We start from the raw sequence: 23,735 nt of genomic DNA, 5'->3' as shown, positions 1-23,735 counted from the left end.
GACAAATAAAGACAAAAACACCTGTATTAGACAGTGTGAAATATAGTCCAAGAGTGCTTTCAAGGACCGAGTTTATAAGCCATTGCATTAGAATACATCAGCTGAGTGTCTTCCCTATTCTGCCTCTCTATTATGCAGCGTGCAGAGAGGAACAATGTATTCCAGGTATTAAATAGCCTACAAATTCCTCCAGATCCTGCAGCAACACAAATAGACAAGCTGTAGCACAGGTTGCCCTAGACACCTCCAGCTGGGCATTATAAAACAGCTTAACATTTCACTAGACAAGAGAGCAGTTGGAGAGAATCATATCACATGTCTAGAGGTTGAAAAAGTGTCACAACATATCTATGGCAAACAGTCCCTCTACCCTCTAAAAATACCTCGGTAAATTTATTTAAATAGGATTTAATTGGACACGCAGGCTTCGGTCGGTCCATATCTACAGTATTCACACCTGTATGCCTGAATGAAATGCTTAATAATTTATTATGGATTATATTGCAATTTTACGATTTGGAGTGGGGTAAATTCTAAATGAGGTATCAGGCAATTATGAATCAAACATGATGTTTAAACACAAGCGGTATTGCAGAAATGCAGAGCGATTGCGGTGTAATAAAACAGTGCACTGGAGTGAACTGACCACAGTCTGTTTTCAGATGCTCATTGCGTAGTAAAATTATAGATGAGTGTTTCATTGCATCTCAACGTGGAATGGGATTTTACAGACCTTGTCTGCACATGGCAACATGAATTGGAAATTTCACACCCTCTTTAAGCTCAGTCTCATAGAAAGAGATTATACGTGCACTGTTATAGTGGGAATGACAAGTGCCCTAATTTGAACTTTAGCTGAACAAATGATTTTGGGCATCCATGCATTTCATAGCTTTCTGGAATTTTGTTTCATACATTTTTTTTTGCACCGGAAAGACTATATCTTCTGCTTACTAAAACTGAGCACTTTTGAAACGAATCTTGTTGAATTAGTCATACCACTTTCAGCCCGAGGGATATTTTTATTGCTCAGAGGGTGTGCTTTCATAGCTCAGGAGGGTTCCCAGTTTTGGTCCAAGTATTAAAGTGTCAGACAGATCCTATATGGAAAATTACGTATATTGCAGTGTGTCATATAGCTGTCCATCAATGTAAATGATGTGCAAAGTAGTTAAACCAAAAATTGCACAATTAATAAAGTTATTGACTTTTAAAGTAGGGAGTCTTTACGAGTAATATTATTTTCGAATCTCCCACCTGTTGTCTGTCTACTGTACGTATAAAGGTAATACTTTGTGTATTTTCCGCCTAAATAATTTTTACATATTTTTTCCTCTTACAGTATATATTGTTTTCTCATTTCAATGTAAAGCACTTTAAATGACCTATGTGTGAAATGTGCTATACAAATAAACTTGCTTTGGCTTGCCTTGCCTTTCCTTGCAGTCTTCCCCCTTGAGAAACGAAAACCGTGACCTGCTCACAGACATGTCTGCTAGTTAATGTCGAGAAGACACTGTGTTTTCAGCTGTAAAGGCAAGTTTGTGTTGTTATCACTACCAAATCATCCTTTATTTCAGCCAGCTGCCAGCATTCTTCAGCTGAGCGCTTTGATTGCTGTGATACTTCTGCTTTGTTTATCTGTTGTTGTACGATTCACCGGTTGGTTGTCGTGATATTTGTCCTGCCCCTCATTCAATGTGATTGGCGACCGTGTGAGAAATGACCTTGATGAGCTGAGCTTTTCACCCAAAGTTGAATATTTTTCAACTTTCAGCGCTGAGCGCGGAGAAACCCAGAGCGTCGGCTTTCAGGGCGAAAAAAGCTAGCTGCTGGCTTTTTTGAAAAATGCTGCACTTCCATTGGAAACAATTGAAAACATATGGTGGCCATGGGCATAAAAGCTTTGGTGTGCACGCCCCCTAATGTCTTGTCAGTAAGTCACGTTACCACTAGGCCAATGCATGTTGCACTATTGTTGGACTGTGCGGAGACTGTGTCAATTGACCAATCAGAACAGAGTAGGCTAGCAAAAGGTGGGGTTTAGGCAGACTGAATCTTTGAACGTTTGGGGATCTCTTAAAAATGGGGTAATATTACATTCATATTTTGAGAAATTTACTGTGTTTTTTGACCTTGCATGAATTTAAACCTGTTGTTGGGGACTCCTTAACAATATTGGGAAGCTTAGAAATTGGACCCAATTTGAGTGAGACACAAATGGATATTCTTAACATACAAACACATGTCCACTATGTACGCAACAAGTACACTAATAATACAGAGATATTAAATTACTATGGATGGCATACTTTAGATTTTTTGGTCTTGGATAAAAAAGACCTTGTTATCCTGGCATTTTGATATGACATTTCTTATCTGTTGCATTGAATGCACTGTGCATGAATCAGTACTTTTGTGCTCAGTTGGATAAGTTTACAATGGCGAAAACCTTTTCCTGTTCTGTGTGCAGTATGCATCAACTGGTTAATGAATGGACTGTGGGTGGTATGCGGAGGTGTGTCTGAGGCTGACACTACAGTGGCCTGGCTGAATTTTAGCAGGCTGCTGACTCCTCACAAACTCCTCTTCTCGACTCAAAGAACAAAAGAGCCTGGGGACTTGATATAAAATTTTAACCAAATGCTATGGATATAGAAAACGCTGCCAGTCTTGAACACAAAGCTACAGCTCGTTTAATAGTGGTAAAGCTGTTTTTCTCAACAGTGTTACAGTCAGTGCTTTCCTTTTTATTACTTTCCCCTTTCTTTTTCCTCTCATTCATATTTAATGTAAAACTGACATCACTGAAAATCATGCAGAAAATATATTCAGCATATTACATCCCACATAACCCACCAACATGATGTTAAAAGGCAGACGTTTAAAGGGACACTCCACTTTTTTTTGAAAATATGCTCATTTTCCAGCTGCCCTAGAGTTAAACATTTGATTCTTACAGTTTGGGAATCCGTTCAGCTGATCTCCAGGTCTGGCGATACCACTCTTAGCATAGCTTAGCATAATCCATAGAATCTGATTAGACCATTAGCATTGCGCCTTAAAAAAGAAGTATTTTTTTCCTATTTAAAACTTTACTCTTCTGTAATTACATCGTGTACTAAGACCGAAGGAAAATTAAAAGTTGTGATTTTGTAGGCAGATATGGCTAGGAACAATACTCTCATTCTGCCGCCATGTTACAGCAGCAAAGTCCTTGAAAAAATCGAAACTCTTTGGTTATTTTTTAGCGTGATGCTAATGGTCTAATCTGATTCAATGGATTATGCTAAGCTATGCTAAAAGTGCTAGCGCACACCCGGAGATTGGGTAAATGCATTCCAAAATAGTTTAACTCTAGGGGAGAGCTGGAAAATGAGCATATTTTCAAAAAAGTGGAGGGTCCCTTTAAGCAGAGCTTCTGAACTATGGTTTTTAAAATTTCGAAATAGAAATTAGGATTGAACACAAATATACATCTCCAAAAGTACTTTAGCGTAAAGGCTTAAACACATCTTAAACTTTTACACTTTAAAGTCAAACTGCAGTTAAAACCTTAAAAATACACCGAAGTGAAAAGTATGAATAGTCTGGGAGGTTGGTGGTATAAACCGCATAGTCCAAGAATGGTCATGACTTTTTTGTAAAGTTTGTTACATAACAAGGTCTAATTCGAATCTAAAAAGTTACTGATATAAATTGATTTTTAATAAAAAACATATTATTATAATTAACTGTACATCTCAAACATCTCAAATGTCCATACAGCAATATTCATCTTCTGAAAACAAGCTGCGCTAGTTTCATCTGATTTACCGAGGGCTACAATTTCCATTTCATATGGGATTATATCATTCTAAAAGCACATAAAATTGCCCTATAAAGCCATTAGCTCTACACAGAGAGCTCAGACCCACAGTCTCTAATGGAAGATGAGAGTGATCGGTCCTGCCGGGTTGGCTAAAGCCTAGTCTCTCTCCATCTGATCCTCAGTGTATACATCCATACCGAGCTATAGCAGCGGCTTGTGAAACTCAGCACTTTCCACATTAATGACCAGGGCTCAGCACTTCTTCATTACAGAGGAAGATCAGTTTTATATCATTTAAATCCGACCACAGAGACCTACGGGATGGGTAGGGAGGTTCTTTCTAATGAGCTCGTGCGTATGTGTGGTTGCTTCTCTGCTTGTCATGTGCTGTTATTCGAAGTTCCCTTCATAACCGAGCAATCGTTTCTTCCGGAGAGCGTCACCATGCAGATACTTTCTGTCAGATCTTCACATTTAAACATCTTTTCTTCAAGTGGGATCATGGTTTATCGTCACTCTTCACGTGGCGGGGCTTTAATCAGAATTATGCGATCGCTGGCAACAACAAGCCAAAGTGAGCAGCATGCGATTACAAGCCTGTTTGTCTGACAGCCTGATTCTCATTAGAGCACTTTTTTGTGCTCTCTCCCCTTATAGAGCCTGCCAAAACAGCGGTGTCAAAAGAGGTCATGGCATAATTATCAACCCATGACAGTAATGACCAATTTATTCCCCATCCCCTTGTATGCAGGGAGCGGATCACGAGGCCATCCGATGACGGAGCCGTTTGTATCTCGAGCCCGACTCAATTTATTGACCTCTTAAAGGTCTGCCCTAGATGAGCCTGACTCTATTGGATAATGAATAAGTTGAGTAAAGTGGTCATGATTCTTTTTTCATTGCTGTCTGTCATTTATAGCGCAAACTTTTCATCGGTTTCAGACATCACTCAGTAGGAGTTTTATAGGCAGGATGCAATCCAGCATGATTTATTTATATCGCACGTGTTACTCTCATATGGTAGATGTACGTCTTGCTTTGGTTGTTGATGTGTTAATTCTTTGACATAAAGGTTCAGCTTGGGATACGCTGGCAAAGGCTTTTGTTGAATGTGTTTGACTGCTCTCTGCGTAACTTATTTATGATTTGTATTCGGGACAATGACAAAAGAAAAATCACATCACATTATATCTGTATATTTATTCCTTGTGTTCTGTGCACAGCTGTGACTTTTTTGGGGTTGGGAAAGCATTTAATGTTATCCAAAAGTGCATAGACACATGCATATTTTTGAGGTGATGCCAGGTGTTTTGTAATTCAACACAGTGTCTGTGTATGTTGAACACAATTTGAACATTTACAGTGACATAGAGCAGTGGTTCTCCAACTGGGGTCCGGGGACCCCAGGGAGCCGCGAGATGGTGCCAGGGGGGCCCCAGTTTTATGAAATTTTATAAAATACATTCATTTATCATGAATTCTGTGTAATTAAACCTAAAAAATAAGGCTACTAACCAACAGCACTACTTTGTATAACTTAATGTTTTGCTTAATTAAAATGTTACATTTTAGAACAGTTTTTTGTTAAATTTTCTTTGGGGGGCCGCGAAGGAATGCACCGTACACAAGGGGGGCCGCATGCGGAAAAAGTTTGAGAACCACTGACATTGAGGTACAGCACATCTGGGACCATCACGGTTGGGAAATTTTGCTGGACGATTGATTGTCAAAAGAATAATTGTTTTGATCAAGTATGTATGCATGCAGCTTAAGTTACTTATCTACATACAAAATTTGTATTTCTTATAAATGTGGTTAAGCTGTAATTCACTTGCTCTTTAAATAGCTTAAAAGGCAGGCTCCACAATTTTTGAGAAACTCTTTGGAAAAGGGAGTCGGCCGAAAACCAAAACACACTTGCAGCCAATCAGCAGTAAGGGGCGTGTCTACTAAACAACATCGTTGCCTGGGTTGCGTTTGTTTGGGGCGGGTCTACCAAAAGAAGGTCCAGATTCTATTGGGATAGGGGCGTGTTTGTTTAGTTGATTTCAAATGTCAACATTGGCGTTCAGAGATCATGCACCCCGCCTTTAAATGTACTGACTGATCACATTACTTCTCTGAAACAAGAGACTCAAATAGGCATTTAATTAAATTTCTATGTTTGTTTATAACTATCTTTTTAAATGACAATATGTGACTAAAATGTGAAAAAAAATCTTTGAAAAAATCAAGCCACAAGTTCTGTTTTAAACTTTTCAATATGATTCTGAATGTGTGAGTTTTGGAAATCATCCATCATTCATTCACAATAGCTTCATATCCTCCGCTCTCCTCTTAAAGCAGAATGAACTTGCTAGACATGCCATAGATTTAAAGTGTTCATCTTTCTATTTCTTTTCCCTTTCTGTAGCTATGAGGGCCTGGAAAAGAAGCTGAGGGAGGTATTTACAGAGAGGACGGGCATTTTACGACAACTTTCTAAGACATCAAAAGAACTGGACAGCATCAAGGGTAACCTGCAGGTAGGACTGTTTCCTCCCCCACATGCTTGATATAAAGTTTGTTGCTTAAACTTTTAAATGAAAGTGCATCTTTGTTACATAACTTAATGCCTGTAGAATAGCAGATTTTTGCAGTGCTGTAAGGACACAAACATTAGAGGTGTCAAGTCTAACACTTTGTAGGCACTCTGAGCTGTTGCACCTGTAATGTATTTATACTGTATGGCGTCACTTGTACTCTGATCTTTCTACTCTGATTTTTCTACTCCTATCATGTCTTGCTTTTATATTCTGTTGACCCCTTTATGATTCAGATGTAAGTGCTTTTTGTATATTGAACTTATTTAGTAAAAACATAAGTTTTTTATGTTACAGTTTTGTGTATTTGTGTATATTTAGTATGAGTTCAATTCTGACAAAAAAAATCCATTTTTGAATTTACATGAAACAAAAAAAAAATACTGAAAAAGAAAGCAAAAATACCTTACGTTTTGATGACTTTGTGTATAAATGCATTTTTATGGTTCAGCTCACATCAATTCGAGAAACACCACTGTACAAAAAATGGAAAGTTATCAAACTCCAGAACTCTTACAAACATGATGGTTTTTGTCTTTTAAGTAAAGTTTCTCACACCATGTAGCATAAACCTCTTTCATTTTATCCCAAAATTGCCATTGTGTGTAATTGCAAACGTGTCCTGGAATCGGTTCTAGGAGCGCTCCCATAATGGGGACCTAGGAATAATGGCATAAGAGGTGTGTCGTAGTCCACCAAGCGCCAGTCCTTCCAGAAAAACAGAGTTTTTTTGTGATTGTTGCGGCCAATATCCTTAAACTTGCGGCACCTTTTCTTAAAAAAATAGATGGAATATGCGGGATATTCACGCAATTTTTTGCAATGAAATTGCGGGAACTTGCCAAAATTGCGGGAACTTGCAAAAACTGCGTGAACTTGCAAAAACTTGCAGCCAGTGGCGTGTTTACCCACCACGCAAACCACGCAATTGCTTGGGGCCCCACGGGCTTGGGGGGCCTCCTACTGTCCACAAGCGGTTAACTTATTTAATGATTTTTTATTTAATGATTGCAGAGTTATAAAAAGTCTGCGTGGTAAGCATTCCGCTTATTTCTTTTTTTTTTTTTTAGATCACACACTGAAGTTGGAGTACTGTATTAATTACATCATTTCATTTTAAATACATCCTATAAGGAATTTGCCAGCAAAGGATATATCTGAGATAGGCTCAAAAATATATTTCTGTACAAAAGGGAGGCCTTTTGGAAAAAGTTTGGAAACCACTGCGGTAAAACCAAGACCTTTATGTTTTTGACAGATAATGATTCTTTATTCTTTTGAATAAGACAATGGGCACTATTTGTATTTTTAAACCAAGAATTTTTTTCTTAATGTTGGGGCATGGGGGGCCCCAGGTCCTTGGACTTTGCTTAGGGCCCCCAAAATGGTAAACACGCCACTGCTTGCAGCTTTTCATTGATGTTCACGTCACGTGATTACGTCACTTCCTAACGTTACCATGACAACAGGGGACATGGCTGTGCAACGGTTTTTTAACTTTCTGCTAGGATATATACAGTATGACTTTTTGCTATGAAAATTGTGGGGATTATGAAATCATGCGAGCCCTACATATTTTGCGAGCAAAAATCTGCAATTTATGCGGCGAAAGTGCAGCGTATTTAAAAATGCGGCCCAAGCATGAATATGCAGACTTTGGCTGATTATGCATTGAATCATGCGATCGCATAATCACGTTCTTCTGGAGGGACTGAAGTGCATGATAGACTGCACATCATGTCTATTTGGGATCTTTAGAGAATGTGAGTAAACGCACGCACAGATTCCAGAAAAATCACTTGCAGTGTTAAAGGTCCAGTGTGTAATTTTTTGAAGGATTTCTTGACAGAATTGCAACATAATATACAAAACTATATTATCAGGGGTGTATAAAGACCTTTTTATAATGAACCGTTATGTGTTTATTGCCTTAGAATGAGACGTTTTTACATACATACACTGAGGGTCCCCTTACATGGAAGTCGCCATTTTGTGCTGCCATGTTTCTACAAAAACCCTTAACGGACAAACTTTTTTTACTAAGTTGTCTTCGACGATGACATGTTTGTCCGGTGGTGGCTACCGTAGCTTCTCTATGTGTTTTAAAATCGAGAGGTGAGCATTATAGACTGAGCCATTGTTTGCAATTCCCAACTCACCACTAGATGCCGCTAAAATTGACACACTGCACCTTTAATGAACCAAAATCATACGATCCCTGGACAAATCCCAGACACATATTCTGTGTATTTTATGCAATCTGTGTATGAAATGGGCTTGATTGATTCACTGTAAAATACGAAAGTTCAAAATTGTTGTTGCATTTTAAATAACCTACAAGGTCATTACTCTTGAGGTCATTACAAGTTTTGTTTCTTTTCTTACATGACATGCATTTAAAATCTGAAAATTCAGATTTTTAACAGTGTTTAAAAAAAATCTCAAGTTTCAAAGAAGCCTCAAACTTTTTTCACTGGTAAACTGTAATTACAGTAATTCTGACATGATGAACACAGCATAAAATCAGCACACAAAGCCTGTAATAGTCATCTTTAAAATGACAGTTTAACCGGTAATAATACAGGCACCTACAAAAACAAAGCTGCATGAGAACCGCTGGCAAGCAAACCTGTAAAGCAATGCTGGCACATATGGAGACTGATTAGCCACAGAAAGAATGCATTATTCCAGGCAAATCCATTTTAGGCTTCTGGCAACTGAGTCAGTCAATCAAATACTTGATTGCCTTGTCCAATGGCAGTCAACCAGGCACCAATCCCTGGGAAAAAGCATACGCTTGAAGTGCATTAAAGCTAATTCATGGAACGATTTATTGTGCTGCTCAAGTGTTGGGAGCGTTAATGGATGAGGACAAAACAGCATAAATAAAGCTGACAGAAATGGTCTGGAAGTTAATATGTCGTGCTTTTTGTTTTAAGAAATAGGTCACTAAATTGGATCATTGCATATTTGATTCAGCTTTGTCTTTAAATGACAAAATTCATTGAAATTCCAAGAGTCACTCTGTGAATCTGTAAACCACTTTTCTCCTGCGATTCCAGCATGAGAATCCATAGTAATGGGCAAGTAAGTTTAATGGGTCTGTCAAGACCTGATGTGGTGGCTCCACTCAGTATGCGAGCATAGCAGAATCTCAGGGGCTTCACTGCTGGATTGGGCCTGTGCCAACCTGCAAGATCCCTCGAGTTGATATTAAAGATCTCTGGTGGTTTATCATGAAACCACGATCAACCGTACAACCAACCATTTTAATGTGATCAATTATGTATGTGTGACCAATTAACCTTTTGGTAGAGCAGACTTACTGTTCATGCTGTTTATTTTTATAATGAGATCTCCCTAGAGTGCTGCTCATCACCATTAAACTTCTCCTGATGGAGCCTGTAGTCTTGGCAGAGACATTCGTGTTTGTGACGGGCAGATTTCTGCCAGCTTGGCCCAAACAGATACTGCAATGCCAATCTCAATACAACTCAACAGCTGCACAGATGGTCTTTCACTGACAAAGCTTTGCTGCTGTTATTCACTGGAAACACAGAAGGGTCAACAAAGTGGGGCTGAGACAGCGCAATTGTGATGGCTAATGCATGTCATGACTGAGTGGTTTAGTGATGCTATTTCTGGTGTTTTTGTCCCCATGATCTGTGTTGAGTAAAAATATCTGAGCAGCACCATGAAAAATGATGCAACTAAAATAAGGGCAGCGTGATTATGACAAAAATCATAATTGTCGATTTTTTTGTGTATTGTAGTTGCGGTTATTTTTGACGGTTAATAGATTTTACATAGAAGTTTTGAAATGTCTTATAACTTTTTGGCCTCGTACACTGCAAACTTTCAGGAGTGACAACCGCATTTAAATGCGGAAGTGAATCCCCTAAATGTTTATTTCATGTCTGTATGGAACAAGACTCACTCCTGGAAATGTGATGATTGACACAGAGATAACCATAGCAACGTTCTGCCGTCTCGCATGCTTTTCACTCACAGCTTTGACCAAAATCATTTAACAGCATTGTGTTTTGCAATAAACCTCCATCTTGGCGTTGTTTATGCACTTGTAAGGCTGCTCCATGGCGCGGTCTTGCAATGTTGCCATGTCCTCATCTTTTTTGTACTCTTATACCGTTTTTGCGCTTAAGCTTTTATTGCTTTTGGCCAATGAAGCGATCAAGTTTTTGGTGTTATTAAATAATATATGTAGATCATATATAATTATGGGAGTTATTTTGTAAGTAAAAATTCCAAAATTATTGGCTAAAGGACACGCCCACTTAACAATTTTAAATTTTTTAATTCACCACTGTATTGGGTGCTCAAACATTTTGATCATATGCAATAACATTTTTTTTATTAAGTGTGCAGCCCTAACTAAAGGTGTAATTGCTTTATTTATTTTTTTAGAAAATTACACTTGAATAAACAAATATACTTTTTGGTTACTTTTAAATCTTTTTTTTTTTGGTATCTGATACAATAATAATTACAAAATATTATCTTTTCTTGAAAGTTATGTTAAGTTTTTTTATCAAATGAGAAAAAGGACCTCTCCATCCACAATGTAAGTAGCACTCCTTTGGTGATCTGGGGTTTGTTTGTTTTCCCAACGTTTCCATTTACCTAGAAATTGCAAACTTGTTTAAATAAATTTAAGCCTAAGGCTTGTACAGCTCTTTTAAAATGTATTGTGAAATTGCCATCACCTGATAGTACTCAATGCTGGTAATAATGTAATCCATACAAAACGAATTAATTGATATTTGTATATTTGATTAGAAGCCTTTGGCAAACTGAATGCAAAATTGTGATTACATGTTATTTGTTATTACTACTAAAGCATCATTACTTCTTAACACTTCTATATGATTGCATTAGTTAAAATAATGAATCAATACAGTAACACATCTCACTTCATCAGTATGCAGAACTTTGCTTGTCACTTGCACCAAATTGCCGAAATTCAATTAGGACCGAGAGCATCACTAGCTATATTTACATGCAACCAATTCATCCGTTTGTAATGGGATTGATGGCTCAATTGTATTGAAAAACATTCATGTAAACACCTTAGTCAATACAATTGAGGTTGTTCGTTGCAAATTTCGCTCATATTGAAAGAGGTGGTGTGGTCCGTTCTGTGATCCGATAAGCAGGAGAAAAGTATGCATGAAAACGCGTGAAACATATATTTTCAGAATCAGATACAAAAATACATGGTGCATATGTGTAGAACAGTTGTGCTTAAGTTAATTATATTAACCTCTTATTTATGTAACAGAAACATGCAATAGCAAGGCAATTGCAACACACATTCTGCAGCATTCATGTTTATTTTCTTAACATTATATAAAATAGCGTTGTGCCTTTCGAAAAGTGTTTTTTTTTGTCTATACCCCACCAGCGTTTTTCAAAAAAGTTGACAGTCAGCACTAGCATTTTTTTATGATTTTGACAAAAGTTTAATGGCTTCCAGAACATTTTCTTATTTAAATATATAAACATACAATATGTAAAATAAAAAACAGAACCTCTGCTTAAAAAAATACGTTTCATCCTATCTTCATTTGTTCTCTTTTTATCGCCTCTCAAATATGGGTAGGTTTCTTCAAAAATACAAAATTTTGAGCAAAAAGCCGAGATAATTGCATTTTTGTGAAGGACTTTTGATAGAGATCAGATTTAGAGCGATGATCAAAACAACATAACATAGTTTTTACTGTTTGGCCTTAGTGGATGCTTCTGACCTTTATAAGGCGGGGAAAGAGTTATTAACAACTTTCTCCAACTCAGCAATGCTTTTTACATTTATCCAGAGATATAACATGAACTCGACAAGAGATGTTGTGTGCAGCGTGGGGTTGCCAAGTCCTCTGCTTTTTTGGAATTTATATCTGGGCTACTTGTTTCCACAATTTTTTTTTCTGCGGACTAAAAATGAAAACATTTCGTTCTTTTGGCTAGTTTTTGGCATTTGGGCTGTGAATAGTAATTGGGATGCTTTTGGGCTACGTTTGAATGTCCATTGGGATGGTTTTTATACGCGAATCTGGCAACCCTGGCTGACTGCTTGCGCAGATGTTTGGTTCGGATTATATAGACATATGTACATGTAAATGAACATCTTAATCAGATTGCAATGTTTAGGGTGCATGTAAACTGTAAAATCATCTGATTGACAAAATGTTAGTCATTGTCAATGTGTGTATGGTTGAGAAATATGTGGTAAATCAGCATCAACGTACAGAGACAATCTATAACACTGTTTCTCTGTCTGCCAATAATCACATTAAAAATATATTCATCTTTTAAAAGATTAGAAAAAAACTAATAAGAAATGTATGTTAAACAGCATATAGCATCACTTAAGTACAGTATGTGATATTCTTTCCCCTGCTGACAGTGAGAAACTCATCGATATGTTTGTCACATCCAGACTTGACTACTGCAGTAGTATTTTGGCCGGTTTACCAAAGACCTTTTTCCAACACTTATAAGGGTTCAAAATAAGGCTGCACGACTGCTGACTTCTGCTAAATTAAAGAATCTGTTTAAGCCCCCACTGGATACCTGTGAATTGATTTGAAGAGCCTCTTAAATATTTTAAATGTCTTGATTGGGCTTACCCTACATACCTTAGGTTTACAACAACTAAATACACTCCTATATCATCCACTTGGAGTTTACCAGTGGTCCCTTAAGCATAACAGGAAAGTGATGTGTGCAATTTTAGTTCCAAACTCTCTTCCAGATAGCCCTTGAGCAGCTCATTCAATTAGTCCTGCTTTATTTTACCTCTATTTTGTACTGTATCTGAAAGTACATTTTTCTGTAAGGCAACTTGTAAACACTGTTTAAAAATGTGCTATAAATAAATGTAGTTACTTGCCATGCTATAGCTAGGAATTATGTTTATTGCTTCAAAGCCTTTTATATCAATACCACATTGTTTCTCTCCCTTATTAATCTCAATCTCCCTTATCTACTCCTTAACAGCTACAGTACATTACAGCTCTGCCCATGACCCGCCTATTGCATAAGTAAAAATCACATATCTGATTTATTATGTTTTATAGCCATTATAATGAGAAGTCATAATCCACATAAATATTACAATTCTTTGAAATAAATGTGAAGTATAGCTGTTGCATAAATCTGCATGAGAAAATGTAAATATCCATCTCCTTTCCCTTCATGGTTTTACATTCCATTATTGATGTTTATAAGTATGCTGATTGAAGAAAATGGAAATGAGGCTATAATAAGAATTAGTGAAATTTCTTCTCGCTGATTTTTCTCAGTGGAGGGAAACAGATGCTTTTGACCTGCCCCATAAAACAGCACTTTTCAATATGTTTCCGTGGCTTATTGAAATAAATCTGCAATACAGAATGTGGTCTTTGCACGTGTAATGTCTGACCATATCTGTCATGTCAAAACCAACTCAACACACAACGAAATTATATTACAACGTGTACTTTGCCACCCTTTCTCGATAGACTCTGAAGAATGATGATGCTGTTCCCAAGAAGGATGTGCAGAGAATCTTGGAGCTCAGTCACAAGCAAAGGTAAGCAAATAATCTTCACATTGTGCAATACTCAGATCCCTCCAGCTCCTCCCATTGGGTTAGTAGTGTTGTCATCGAGCCATTGATCATTGTATGATGCATTCAGTATTAAAGTGGTAACTAAGAAAATGAACATCATCGTGTGGGAAACAACAGCCTTGTGGGCTATAGTGGAGGGGGGGTGCAGTTGTGACCAAATGGCTAGACAGTCAGGTTTGTGACCTGGTTCAAGTCTCACGCCGGGAAGGTTGCGACTTTGGTGCCCTTGAGCAAAGCACCTTTCCCCCAATTGCTCCCAGGGCGCTGCAGTGATAGCTGCCCACTGCTCGGTGTGTGTCTATGTGTGTTAACAACTCACTGGGATGGTTTAAATGCAGATGTCACATTTTGAATATTGAAATACTTGATAATCACATCACTTTAATATACAGTACGCTTCCCTGATCGAGTCCCGGCTCATGATCCTTTCCTATTCCCATCTTTTCCAATGCATCTAAAAAATGCATTAATGCATTTGGCAAACACTTTATTTAATATGAGTGCGGTGCATGTACACTTTTCATCAGTATGTATAAAACCTACAGCTTGTGTTCTACCAATTGAGGTGCAGGAATGAAAAATGTTTGTATTATCACTAAATATATAAATCCAATTATAAAACATATCTTTACTTAAAGGGACACTCCACTTTTTTAAAAAAAAATGCTACTTTTCCAGCTCCCCTAGAGTTAAACATTTGATTTTTACCGTTTTGGAATCCATTCAGCTAATCTCCGGGTCTGGCGCTAATACTTTTAGCATGGTTTCAATACATTGAATCTGATTAGACCATTAGCATCAGGCTACCAAAGATAACGTCTCGGTTACGGATGTAACCCTCGTTCCCTGAAGGAGGGAACGGAGACGTCACGTCGTGACCGACGAATTGGGAACTCGCTTAGAGAGACCAATCTGCTTCGTATACTACTAAAACGCCAATGAACTTGGCATTGAGATATTTGCATAATGCTGGCGCCGCCCCGCCAGGTGCCTTTATAAGCAGCAGGTGCAAATAGGAAAATTAGCTTCTTTTCGCTGAGAAAGCCGGGAAAATGAGACCGGCCGATAAACAGCAGGTGGCAGCACCTGTGGCGACGGGACGTGACGTCTCCGTTCCCTCCTTCAGGGAACGAGGGTTACATCCGTAACCGAGACGTTCCCTTTCAGTCGGTCACTACGACGTCACGTCGTGACCGACGAATTGGGAATCCCTACCAAAACGCCACTAGGGGCTGACCTCTTCCAGTGTCTGCGTAAAGCCCTCCGGTTCCACTTAAGGATAAGGAGAATTAGGTTTTAAGGCAGAAGGCCGGGCACTAGATGTTCCTTTAACCCCACAGAAGTGCCAGCGACTGGGAAGCGCCCTACCTGAGCGGGATAGGAACGCTGCGGAAGCCACCACCCGTCTTAAGGGTTAATGGTGGGCGAAAGTCAACCGTAGTTGAGGTAAAAATGACAGCCGTGGCTGTGTAAGCAAAGCAGTGCTCTGCTAAGGGAAACGTGGGCTAGTAGGATTAACCCCACGGAAAAATACTCACAAAGGAACCCGGTGGGACACAATGTGGAGCCCGAGCCAACACGTAGGTTCGCGAGGATGCAGCTAGTGAAGGCTGACAGCCAATGCTCCGCAACAAAGGCTGCCAAGGCAGCGGAGGAAGAACAATTCAAACCATTACGCATTTTTGTTCTGAAGGCCTTCCATACTGACACAGTTATGAAGCATCAGATGGAGGCTGCAAGCCGACCTGTGAGACTGTTCTCCGTGCTCCCCCTGGTGAGGAAAGAACACGAGAGGATACAGGCTCAATACGAACACTGTAAAATCTAATGAAGGTATTAGGTGTCGCCCAACCAGCAGCTCTACAGATGTCTGTTAGCGAGGAACCACGAGCTAAAGCCCAAGATGAGGCAACGCTCCGTGTGGAGTGCGCTCTCAAATTAAAGGGGCAAGGAATACCCTGAAGATTATAAGCCAGGGTGATAGTATCAACTATCCAATGAGACATCCTCTGCTTAGTGACAGCTTTCCCTTTCTGCTGGCCACCATAACAAACAAAGAGCTGGTCTGAGGTCCTGAGGCTTTGCGTGCGAACCACGTAGAGTCGCAGTGCGCGTACGGGGCACAACAAAGCCATGGTTGGGTCTGCGTCCTCCGGGGGCAGCGCTTGCAAGCTCACCACCTTATCTCTGAAGGGAGTGGTGGGAACTTTGGGCACGTAGCCTGGTCTGGGTCTCAGTGAGACAGCAGGACCAAACTAAAGCACGAATCGTCAACAGAGAATGCATGTAAATCCCCTACTCTTCTTCATGGAGGCCAATGCTATCAGGGTCAGAGTTTTCATTGATAAAAACCTCAGACTCGTAGACTGCAAAGCCTCAAAAGGGAGACCTGAAGGCTTCAGCACCATGGACAGGTCTCAGGAGGAAAGAGGGAGGGCGCGAGGGGTTTAGCCTGCGAGCGCCTCTTAAATGTAATAATTAAATCATGCTGGCCAACTGATCTGCCGTTGATAAGAGAGTGATGAGCAGAAATAGCGGCGATATCAACTTTAATGGCGGAGGGACAGCCTACCATCTAACCTATGTTAAAGATATAAAAGCACAATGTTAATGGGCATTCTCTGGGGTCCTCGCGTTGCGAAGAGCACCGGGTGACGAGAAAGGTTTCTTTAAGCGCGTAAGCCCGTCTTGTGGACGGTGCTCGAACCGCGTCGATGGTGTTAGATACCGCTTGCGATAAATCACCTAAACCTTGCGCGCGCTCAACGACCATACATGGAAATCCCACAGGTCGGGGCGCGGGTGCCATAATGTGCCCCTTCCTTGAGAAAGAAGGTCTTTCCTCAGGGGAAATCGTCAGGGAGGGGCTGTCGCGAGGAGCATTAACTCTGAAACCCAATTCCTGGAGTCCAGTACGGGGCGACTAATAAAAGGCTCTCCTCGTCCTGCCTGACTTTGCACAGAGTCTGCGCAATAAAGCTCACTGGAAGGAATGCGTATTTACGCACCCCCCGCGGCCAGCTGTGTGCCAACGCATCCACGCCGAGGCTGCCCTCGGTTAGTGAATAAAATAGGCGACAGTGGGTATCGTCCGGCGACGCAAACAGATCTATCTACGCACAACCAAACTTCTTCCAAATTAGCTGGACCGTCTGGAGGTGGAGTCGCCATTCGCCGGGGGCGCAGCTCGGGAAGCGCGTCTGCCGCTGTATTGAGCGAACCCGGGATGTAAATGGCACGAAGGGACCTCAGATGCTTCTGACTCCAAAGGAGGAGATGACGAGCGAGATGCGACAGGTGACGAGAGCGCAAAACCGCCTTAACGGTAAATAACGCAACAGTCGCAATGTTATTGGTGTCGGCTAATACATCCTTCCCTCGCATCTCCATAGCGGAGCGTACAAGTCCCAGATATACAGCGCACCGCTCGCGGCAGTTGGGGTGCTATGCACACCCCTGAGACTGCAAGCCCGTCATACGTGGCTGATCATCCCGTGCTGAGGGCATTGCAATATACAGAATGCCAGGAGACCCCTCAGGGGCATATCTTCTATCGGAAATGCCGGGTCTACCACAGGGAAAAATTTAAATGACACGCAGGTGCAATGTTTACACGGTGTATGTCGGAGTGCCACGCTCTCCTCGAGACTCGATCGTAAGCCAATGCTGAAGCGGTCTCATATGAAGCAGCTCGGGCGGCGTCACAACCGCAGCATGCTGTCATATGTCCAGGAGCTTCTGAAATTGTTTCAGAGGGACCGCGTACTTCCCTCGAATTAAACCGAGGCAAGTCAGAACTGACTGGTTGCGCGCTCTTGTTAAACACGTCAATTAGTCGACCGAGTCTTATTTCCATACTGAGAAAAAGGATCCTCTGCACGGGGCAAAGTTGCTCTTTCCCAGTCGACCTGAAGACTTAAACGAGCGAGATGCCAAAGCATTAACTCTCTGTGTTCGCGCACGTCTGCCAAGAACGGGCTATTATAAGTCGACGTAGAAAAAAGCAGAATGCGAACAACGCTCTCTCTCTGACATTTTAATGCCGTGACTAGCACATGGAGACACGGAGAGAGAGAGACAGCTCGAATGGTGTACTTCGTATTAATATGCCCACCCCACGACGCAGAGCGAAAAACGGTCTAAAGCGAGGGGAGATGGACACATAAAGTACACGTCTACAGGTCTAAGGCTGCAAACCGATCTGAATATTGAAATACGAGCCTCGGCGTTATCATCCAAAAAGAACACCTTCGTAGAGCCGGTGCGTAAATCAAATCGATCGTAACCCGCCGCGTATTTTGGGTACTATGAGATAAAGGCTGGAAAAACCCTATCATCATCATCTCGGTAAGAGGGACCGGCTCGAACATCCTTCGCCAACAGGATATCGACTTTTGCACGCAGTACATGTGCATCGGACGCTTTCACTACAGTGAAACGAAAGCCCGAAATTTTGGGGTGTGCCGGATTCGTAACCGAGGCGGATCGTGCGTAAAACCCAACGAAACGGGCTGGGAACTGAAGCCAAGCACCCAGGCACCGTACGAGGAGAAATAACGACACTACCGAAGTACCCGCGGTGGGGCAGCGAAGCGAGACAGGTGGGACTGCCGGTGCGTCTGCTGTGACAGCATAAACATCTACAGTATGTGTGTGTGACACTGACCTGAGCCCGCTGAGGGTGACGGTCGTCTGGACTCCTCTGCGGAGAGCGCAGACTCCGATGAGGGTGCTGGTGGTCCGGTCTCCTCAGCGGAGAGCTCGGACTCCTCAGGTCACCCGCTGGCGATAGAGGAGAGGTAGGGTGAGCTGGTGTGTGCCCGCTCACGGCTCTCTCGATCCTCTGGAGACCTGGAGAGGGAAGAGGAATGCACTCTATGTGTGGTTAGTGGGTACCGGCTAAACAGCCGGTGGAACATAAACCAAGGATTTTCCACCCGACCCTCTATCGGGGGAAGGAGCTCCATCTCCTGAAGAGTGATCCTCTGCCAATCCGGGTCGCCCTTCACTGGCCACTTAAACTCCCGAATTTCACGGGAAGCGGCTAAGCGGGCGGGGCGAGCTGCTGACGACCGGTTCCCCTGCGCTGCCGAGATGGGGTCCGAGGAGGGGAACGGAGGTGGTCGCCGCAGGACGCCGACGGCGAGAGGCAGACTGATGAGCCGGCGTGGTGGACCAAGGGCAGCTCTGTTCCGCCGGGGCATGACCTAGGAGATCGCCTCAGTCTGTGCAGCGGAGCTGTACGACTCCCCTGGCTCGCCGAAGAGGCCGGTCTGTGAGACAGGAGCATTCAAGTTGTTCTCGTCTGCGTCCGTCATGTCAGCCAGACACAGCCAAAGGTGGCGATCTTGAACCACTGAGGTGGACATCGCACGACTGAAGGTCGCGGCCTCCCTGGTAAATCCTTTGTGAGCCTGCAGCAACGTTATTACGTGCAGGGCTGAAGCCGCCTCTCCGGCATGCCTGATGGGCAGCGTCCGTAACCGGACGACTGTCTACAAACACGGGAGGGAAGGGTTGGGTGGTCCCTCCAGGAACGCATCCCGCTCCACTGAAGGGGTCCCCGCCCTCAGCGGCTCCGTTGGTGAGGGAGGTGAGGGGTGAAAGCTGAACGGCCGGACGGCCGCAAATCACGTCAGCTCTTCGTGCCGTCGGGAAAGAAAGGCACAGGAGGAGAGGACCGAGAGGCCCGAGCAGCTCCGAAGTACCAATCATGTGGGCGGGACGGTTCGGGCGGAGAGGGGTTAACCTTTCCAACTCTACCGTCTCCGCCGCTCGCGGGCACGGCCGCCATCTCCGGAACGACTCTGCCTCGGAGGAAAAATGGACACCCCTCTGATGCTGCAGAAGTGCCGGGACCAGAAGGAGGTCCAATGGATTCGGCAGACATCGTAGAACACGACTCTGCAGTCTCCACCGGAGCCTCAACCGGCTGAGGATGAGAAGGCCGGTAGGTGGAGGACGCATCCTCCGTCCTACTCAGCGTAGTGACGCGAAGGGCGCCCTGCGAGCGCTTGACAGCCGCACCATGGCGGCGTCAGCACTGCAAAGGCGCGGACAGCGTTCCCGTAGAAACGACAGTCGTCTCCGCAATCCAAGAGGGTTATGCTCTCACAGAGAGAACAGAAACTCTCCACGAACGCAGCCCCGGAGTGCTCGATGCCTGAGCACGAAGACAGCGCTCGTGACCGTCACTGGAACCCTTATACTTCTCGCATCCAAGATCGCACGGGCGAAAAGCTATCCTGAAAAGGACGCTGATCCCCGCATATACGAGAGAGTGGCTGCCTTTAACAAGGCACAAAGCTCTCTCGTATCACTCTTTTAGGGAAATTCACTCAGATGCTTAGTTGATGAGCGCACAGGAAGGCAACGCACACACTAAACTCAAAACAATAAACAGATGTAGAGCCGTGGAATAAGCGAAGCGTCCGCTGTGATACTGCTAGTTCAACCAACTTCAGCAATCAAATCCCAACAGAGTAAAGTAGCTTCTCAGTAGCAGATAAAGCCGGCTTTCGAAGCGAAAAAGCTAATTTTCCTATTTGCACCTGCTGCTTATAAAGGCACCTGGCGGGGCGGCGCCAGCATTATGCAAATATCTCAATGCCAAGTTCATTGGCGTTTTAGTAGTATACGAAGCAGATTGGTCTCTCTAAGCGAGTTCCCAATTCGTCGGTCACGACGTGACGTCGTAGTGACCGACTGAAAGGGAACCAAAGAGTTTCAATATTTTTCTATTTAAAACTTGTACTAAGACCGACGAAAAATTAAAAGTTGCGATTTTCACGGACTTTGCTGCCGTAACATGGCTGCAGCAGGCTTGTGATATTACGCACTGCCCGAAAATAGTCCCCTGCCATTGAAAGTTACTAAGGGGACTATTTTCGGCTGCTGTGTAATATCACTACGCCTGCTGCAGCCATGTTACAGCAGCAAAGTCATTGATTATGAGGCCATGTCTGCCTAGAAAATCGCAACTTTTAATTTTCTGTCGGTTTTAGTACACAATGTAACTACAGAAGAATCAAGTTTTAAATAGGAAAAATATCCAAACTCTTTAGTTATTTTTTTTGCGCGATGCTAATGGTCTAATCAGATTCAATGGATTGTGCTAAGCTATGCTAAAAGTGGTAGCCCCAGACCCGGAGATCAGCTAAATGGATTCCAAGACTGTAAAAAAATCAGATGTTTACCTCTAGGGGAGCTGGAAAATGAGCATATTTTCAAAAAAAGTGGAGTGTCCCTTCAACAGCAAGTAATTTGAGGTCTGATATCTAAGCCTATGCTGCACTTCAGTCAGCTCTGGGGGAAATGAACTGAGTAAGACAGGAAGCTTTGTGTTCTTTAATGAAATACTCAATCTCACACACTAACACCAGTAATTAGAGACTGTTAGCAACTGTTTACATGAATTCAGCTGTAGACAGATGCTCCACCATTTGTTGTATACATCTTAGGCTCTCGTCGAGACTCTTTATTTCTCTTTCAAGAGCAACAGGGTACTTTAACGCAGCTTTTACAACAGAGCTGTCTCGGTTTGAATCAGATTGAATGAATTGTCAGGGGTTCTCAGTGCTAAGGAACTCCAGAGCACTCCAGAATACTCTTGATGGCATTATGGCAACAGATTGGATCCATCAACGTTCAGCCATGTTGGCTGTGGAGAGTTAGTGACAGAATTCAATTTCCCCCAGTGTCAGGTGCGTAATGGCTTCTATTTTTAACCCCAATCAACAGTAGACCGATATTGAAATTCAGGGCAGATGTGGTAAAGTTTCTGACCTTCACTCTCTTGATTAAAATGACAATGCAAGCACCCAGAGAAAAAAATGAGCAACTATCCCACGGACATCGCGATTGGGGAGTCAAGAGAATGACATTGGTCTGTTCTTCACTTCGCCTTGTAAAAAGCACACGGCGGTGCTTTTTGGAGACTCAGCAAAGTCGTGTCGGATTATTACTTGGACAATGCGGTTGTGGATAAAAGTGAGCCATCTGCTTGATAAGCAATAAGAAGCAAGACTGCAGCGTCTTAGTAAAAATGAAACTATAAAATGTGGCTACAGGCAGCAATTAACAGAAAGCAGCATGTGTGAAAGGAAGCTATTGTAAAATAAATAAATGAATAAAATAGACATTAGGCCCTGTTCCAAACAAGGTGCTTGGTGTGGCCTTTGTCTCATTTGCACGAAGGTTACATTAGTCATTTTTTTAATCAGAAAGGGGCTGTTTGTGTCTGCACTACAGTGAAATACAGCACAATTATATCACCATAATGTGGCCTTGGAAGGTTAAATAGTACAGAATATGTATTTTAAATAAAAAACAAAAATCAAGTTTTAGGTATTGCTTTTAGGTATTGATTTCAAGTCTCATGGATTGAGTTATTTGTATTTATTTGGTTAATATTCCCTGTTTATTGCTTCCAGTTTTAACATCATTTTATAAATAAATCAAAATCTATAAACATTTTACTCTTTAAAGGAATAGTCTACCCTTTTGCCATATTAAACTATGTTATTACCTCAACCTAGACGAATTAATAAATACCTATCTTTTTTCAATGCGTGCACTGTACAGCGCGTTGTGGATGTGTTAACATTTAGCCTAGCCCCATTCATTCCTATGGTACCAAAAAAGTTTTATTTTGTGGCACCATACTTACTGGTATAACTCCTCATGTAACAGTCTTTAAATAGGGAAAACACGGAAGTGTTCGGTGGCTTCCCAATTTGGTACCATAGGAATGAATGGGTCTAGGCTAAATGCTAAAACATTCACGACGCGCTGTACAGTGCACGCATTGAAAAAAGATAGATATGTATTAATCCGTCTAAGTTGAGGTAATAACATAGTTTAATATGGCAAAAGGGTAGACTATTCCTTTAAGATGCCTTCTTTAACCTTCCTTAACACAATTCAAGGTTGTGGAGAACTTAGACTGGACAATACAACCATCATTCAAACTAATTATTTTCTTAAAGTATACAGAGTTTTCCCTTTTTGATGTCTAGATCTACGAAAGCTTAACAAATCTGTTAGAAATTTTAAACCTGTGAAAGCCACATCCAAAAACAAAATGAAATGTTATCTCAGAACCACTCAACCAACGGTTCATAAAAAAGGCTTTAAAAGATTTCACCAAAAATGTCAAACACTAAAAAAATATTTTAATGCCAGACATATTGGTCCTTGAGGCAAATTTGTTCCACATGAGGTGAAGGATACTCATGTGAAATTTTAAGTATCTAACTCAAACAAGCTAGCAAGGCTGATGTTTTGAGTTTTGCAGATTTAACCACTAGTTGCTAGGCAACCATACATCCTTTCCATCCCAAAATTACACAAAATGCAATTAGCAACAGACCCTTCATGCATGCACATCACCATAGGAATGAAAGTTTGAGCAGTTTAAGTGAGAAAGATAATAATAACCATCTAAAGGAGAAGCAGTAGGATATGGGGCTAAAGGGGCCATTATGTCAGAGCCCAAGTGTTAACACCCCCCTTGACCCGTGTGTAGTCGTAGATCTCCAAATTATTTTTAATTAGTCCAGATTTTGCAAGTCTGTGTGATTTAACACTATGCGCCTCACTTTTTGATTCTCTATTTAATTGCATATTTCTCTTTGAATGACTTCATACTGCAAAATGTAATTTCGTGATACAGTAGGCAAGGAAATCCTGAGAAAACAAAGCATAGTTTTAAAAC

The 23,735-nt window shown here is 41.7% G+C and overlaps 1 protein-coding gene across 1 annotated transcript in view; it reads left to right on the top strand.

The window, feature by feature from the left end:
• Nucleotides 1–23,735, top strand: part of luzp2 (leucine zipper protein 2) — a 137,886-nt gene that overhangs the window by 80,060 nt on the left and 34,091 nt on the right. Inside the window, exons 2-3 of the mRNA XM_065283062.2 lie at nucleotides 6,225–6,336; nucleotides 13,911–13,981. Of these exons, the coding sequence (XP_065139134.1) occupies nucleotides 6,225–6,336; nucleotides 13,911–13,981 (183 nt within the window). The remainder of the gene's footprint in view (nucleotides 1–6,224; nucleotides 6,337–13,910; nucleotides 13,982–23,735) is intronic.

The sequence above is a fragment of the Paramisgurnus dabryanus genome, chromosome 9 (assembly GCF_030506205.2).
Source record: "Paramisgurnus dabryanus chromosome 9, PD_genome_1.1, whole genome shotgun sequence".
Lineage (NCBI taxonomy): Eukaryota > Metazoa > Chordata > Actinopteri > Cypriniformes > Cobitidae > Paramisgurnus > Paramisgurnus dabryanus.
The sequence above is the reverse complement of the archived record's forward strand: the minus strand, read 5'-3'. Positions and strand labels throughout refer to the sequence as shown.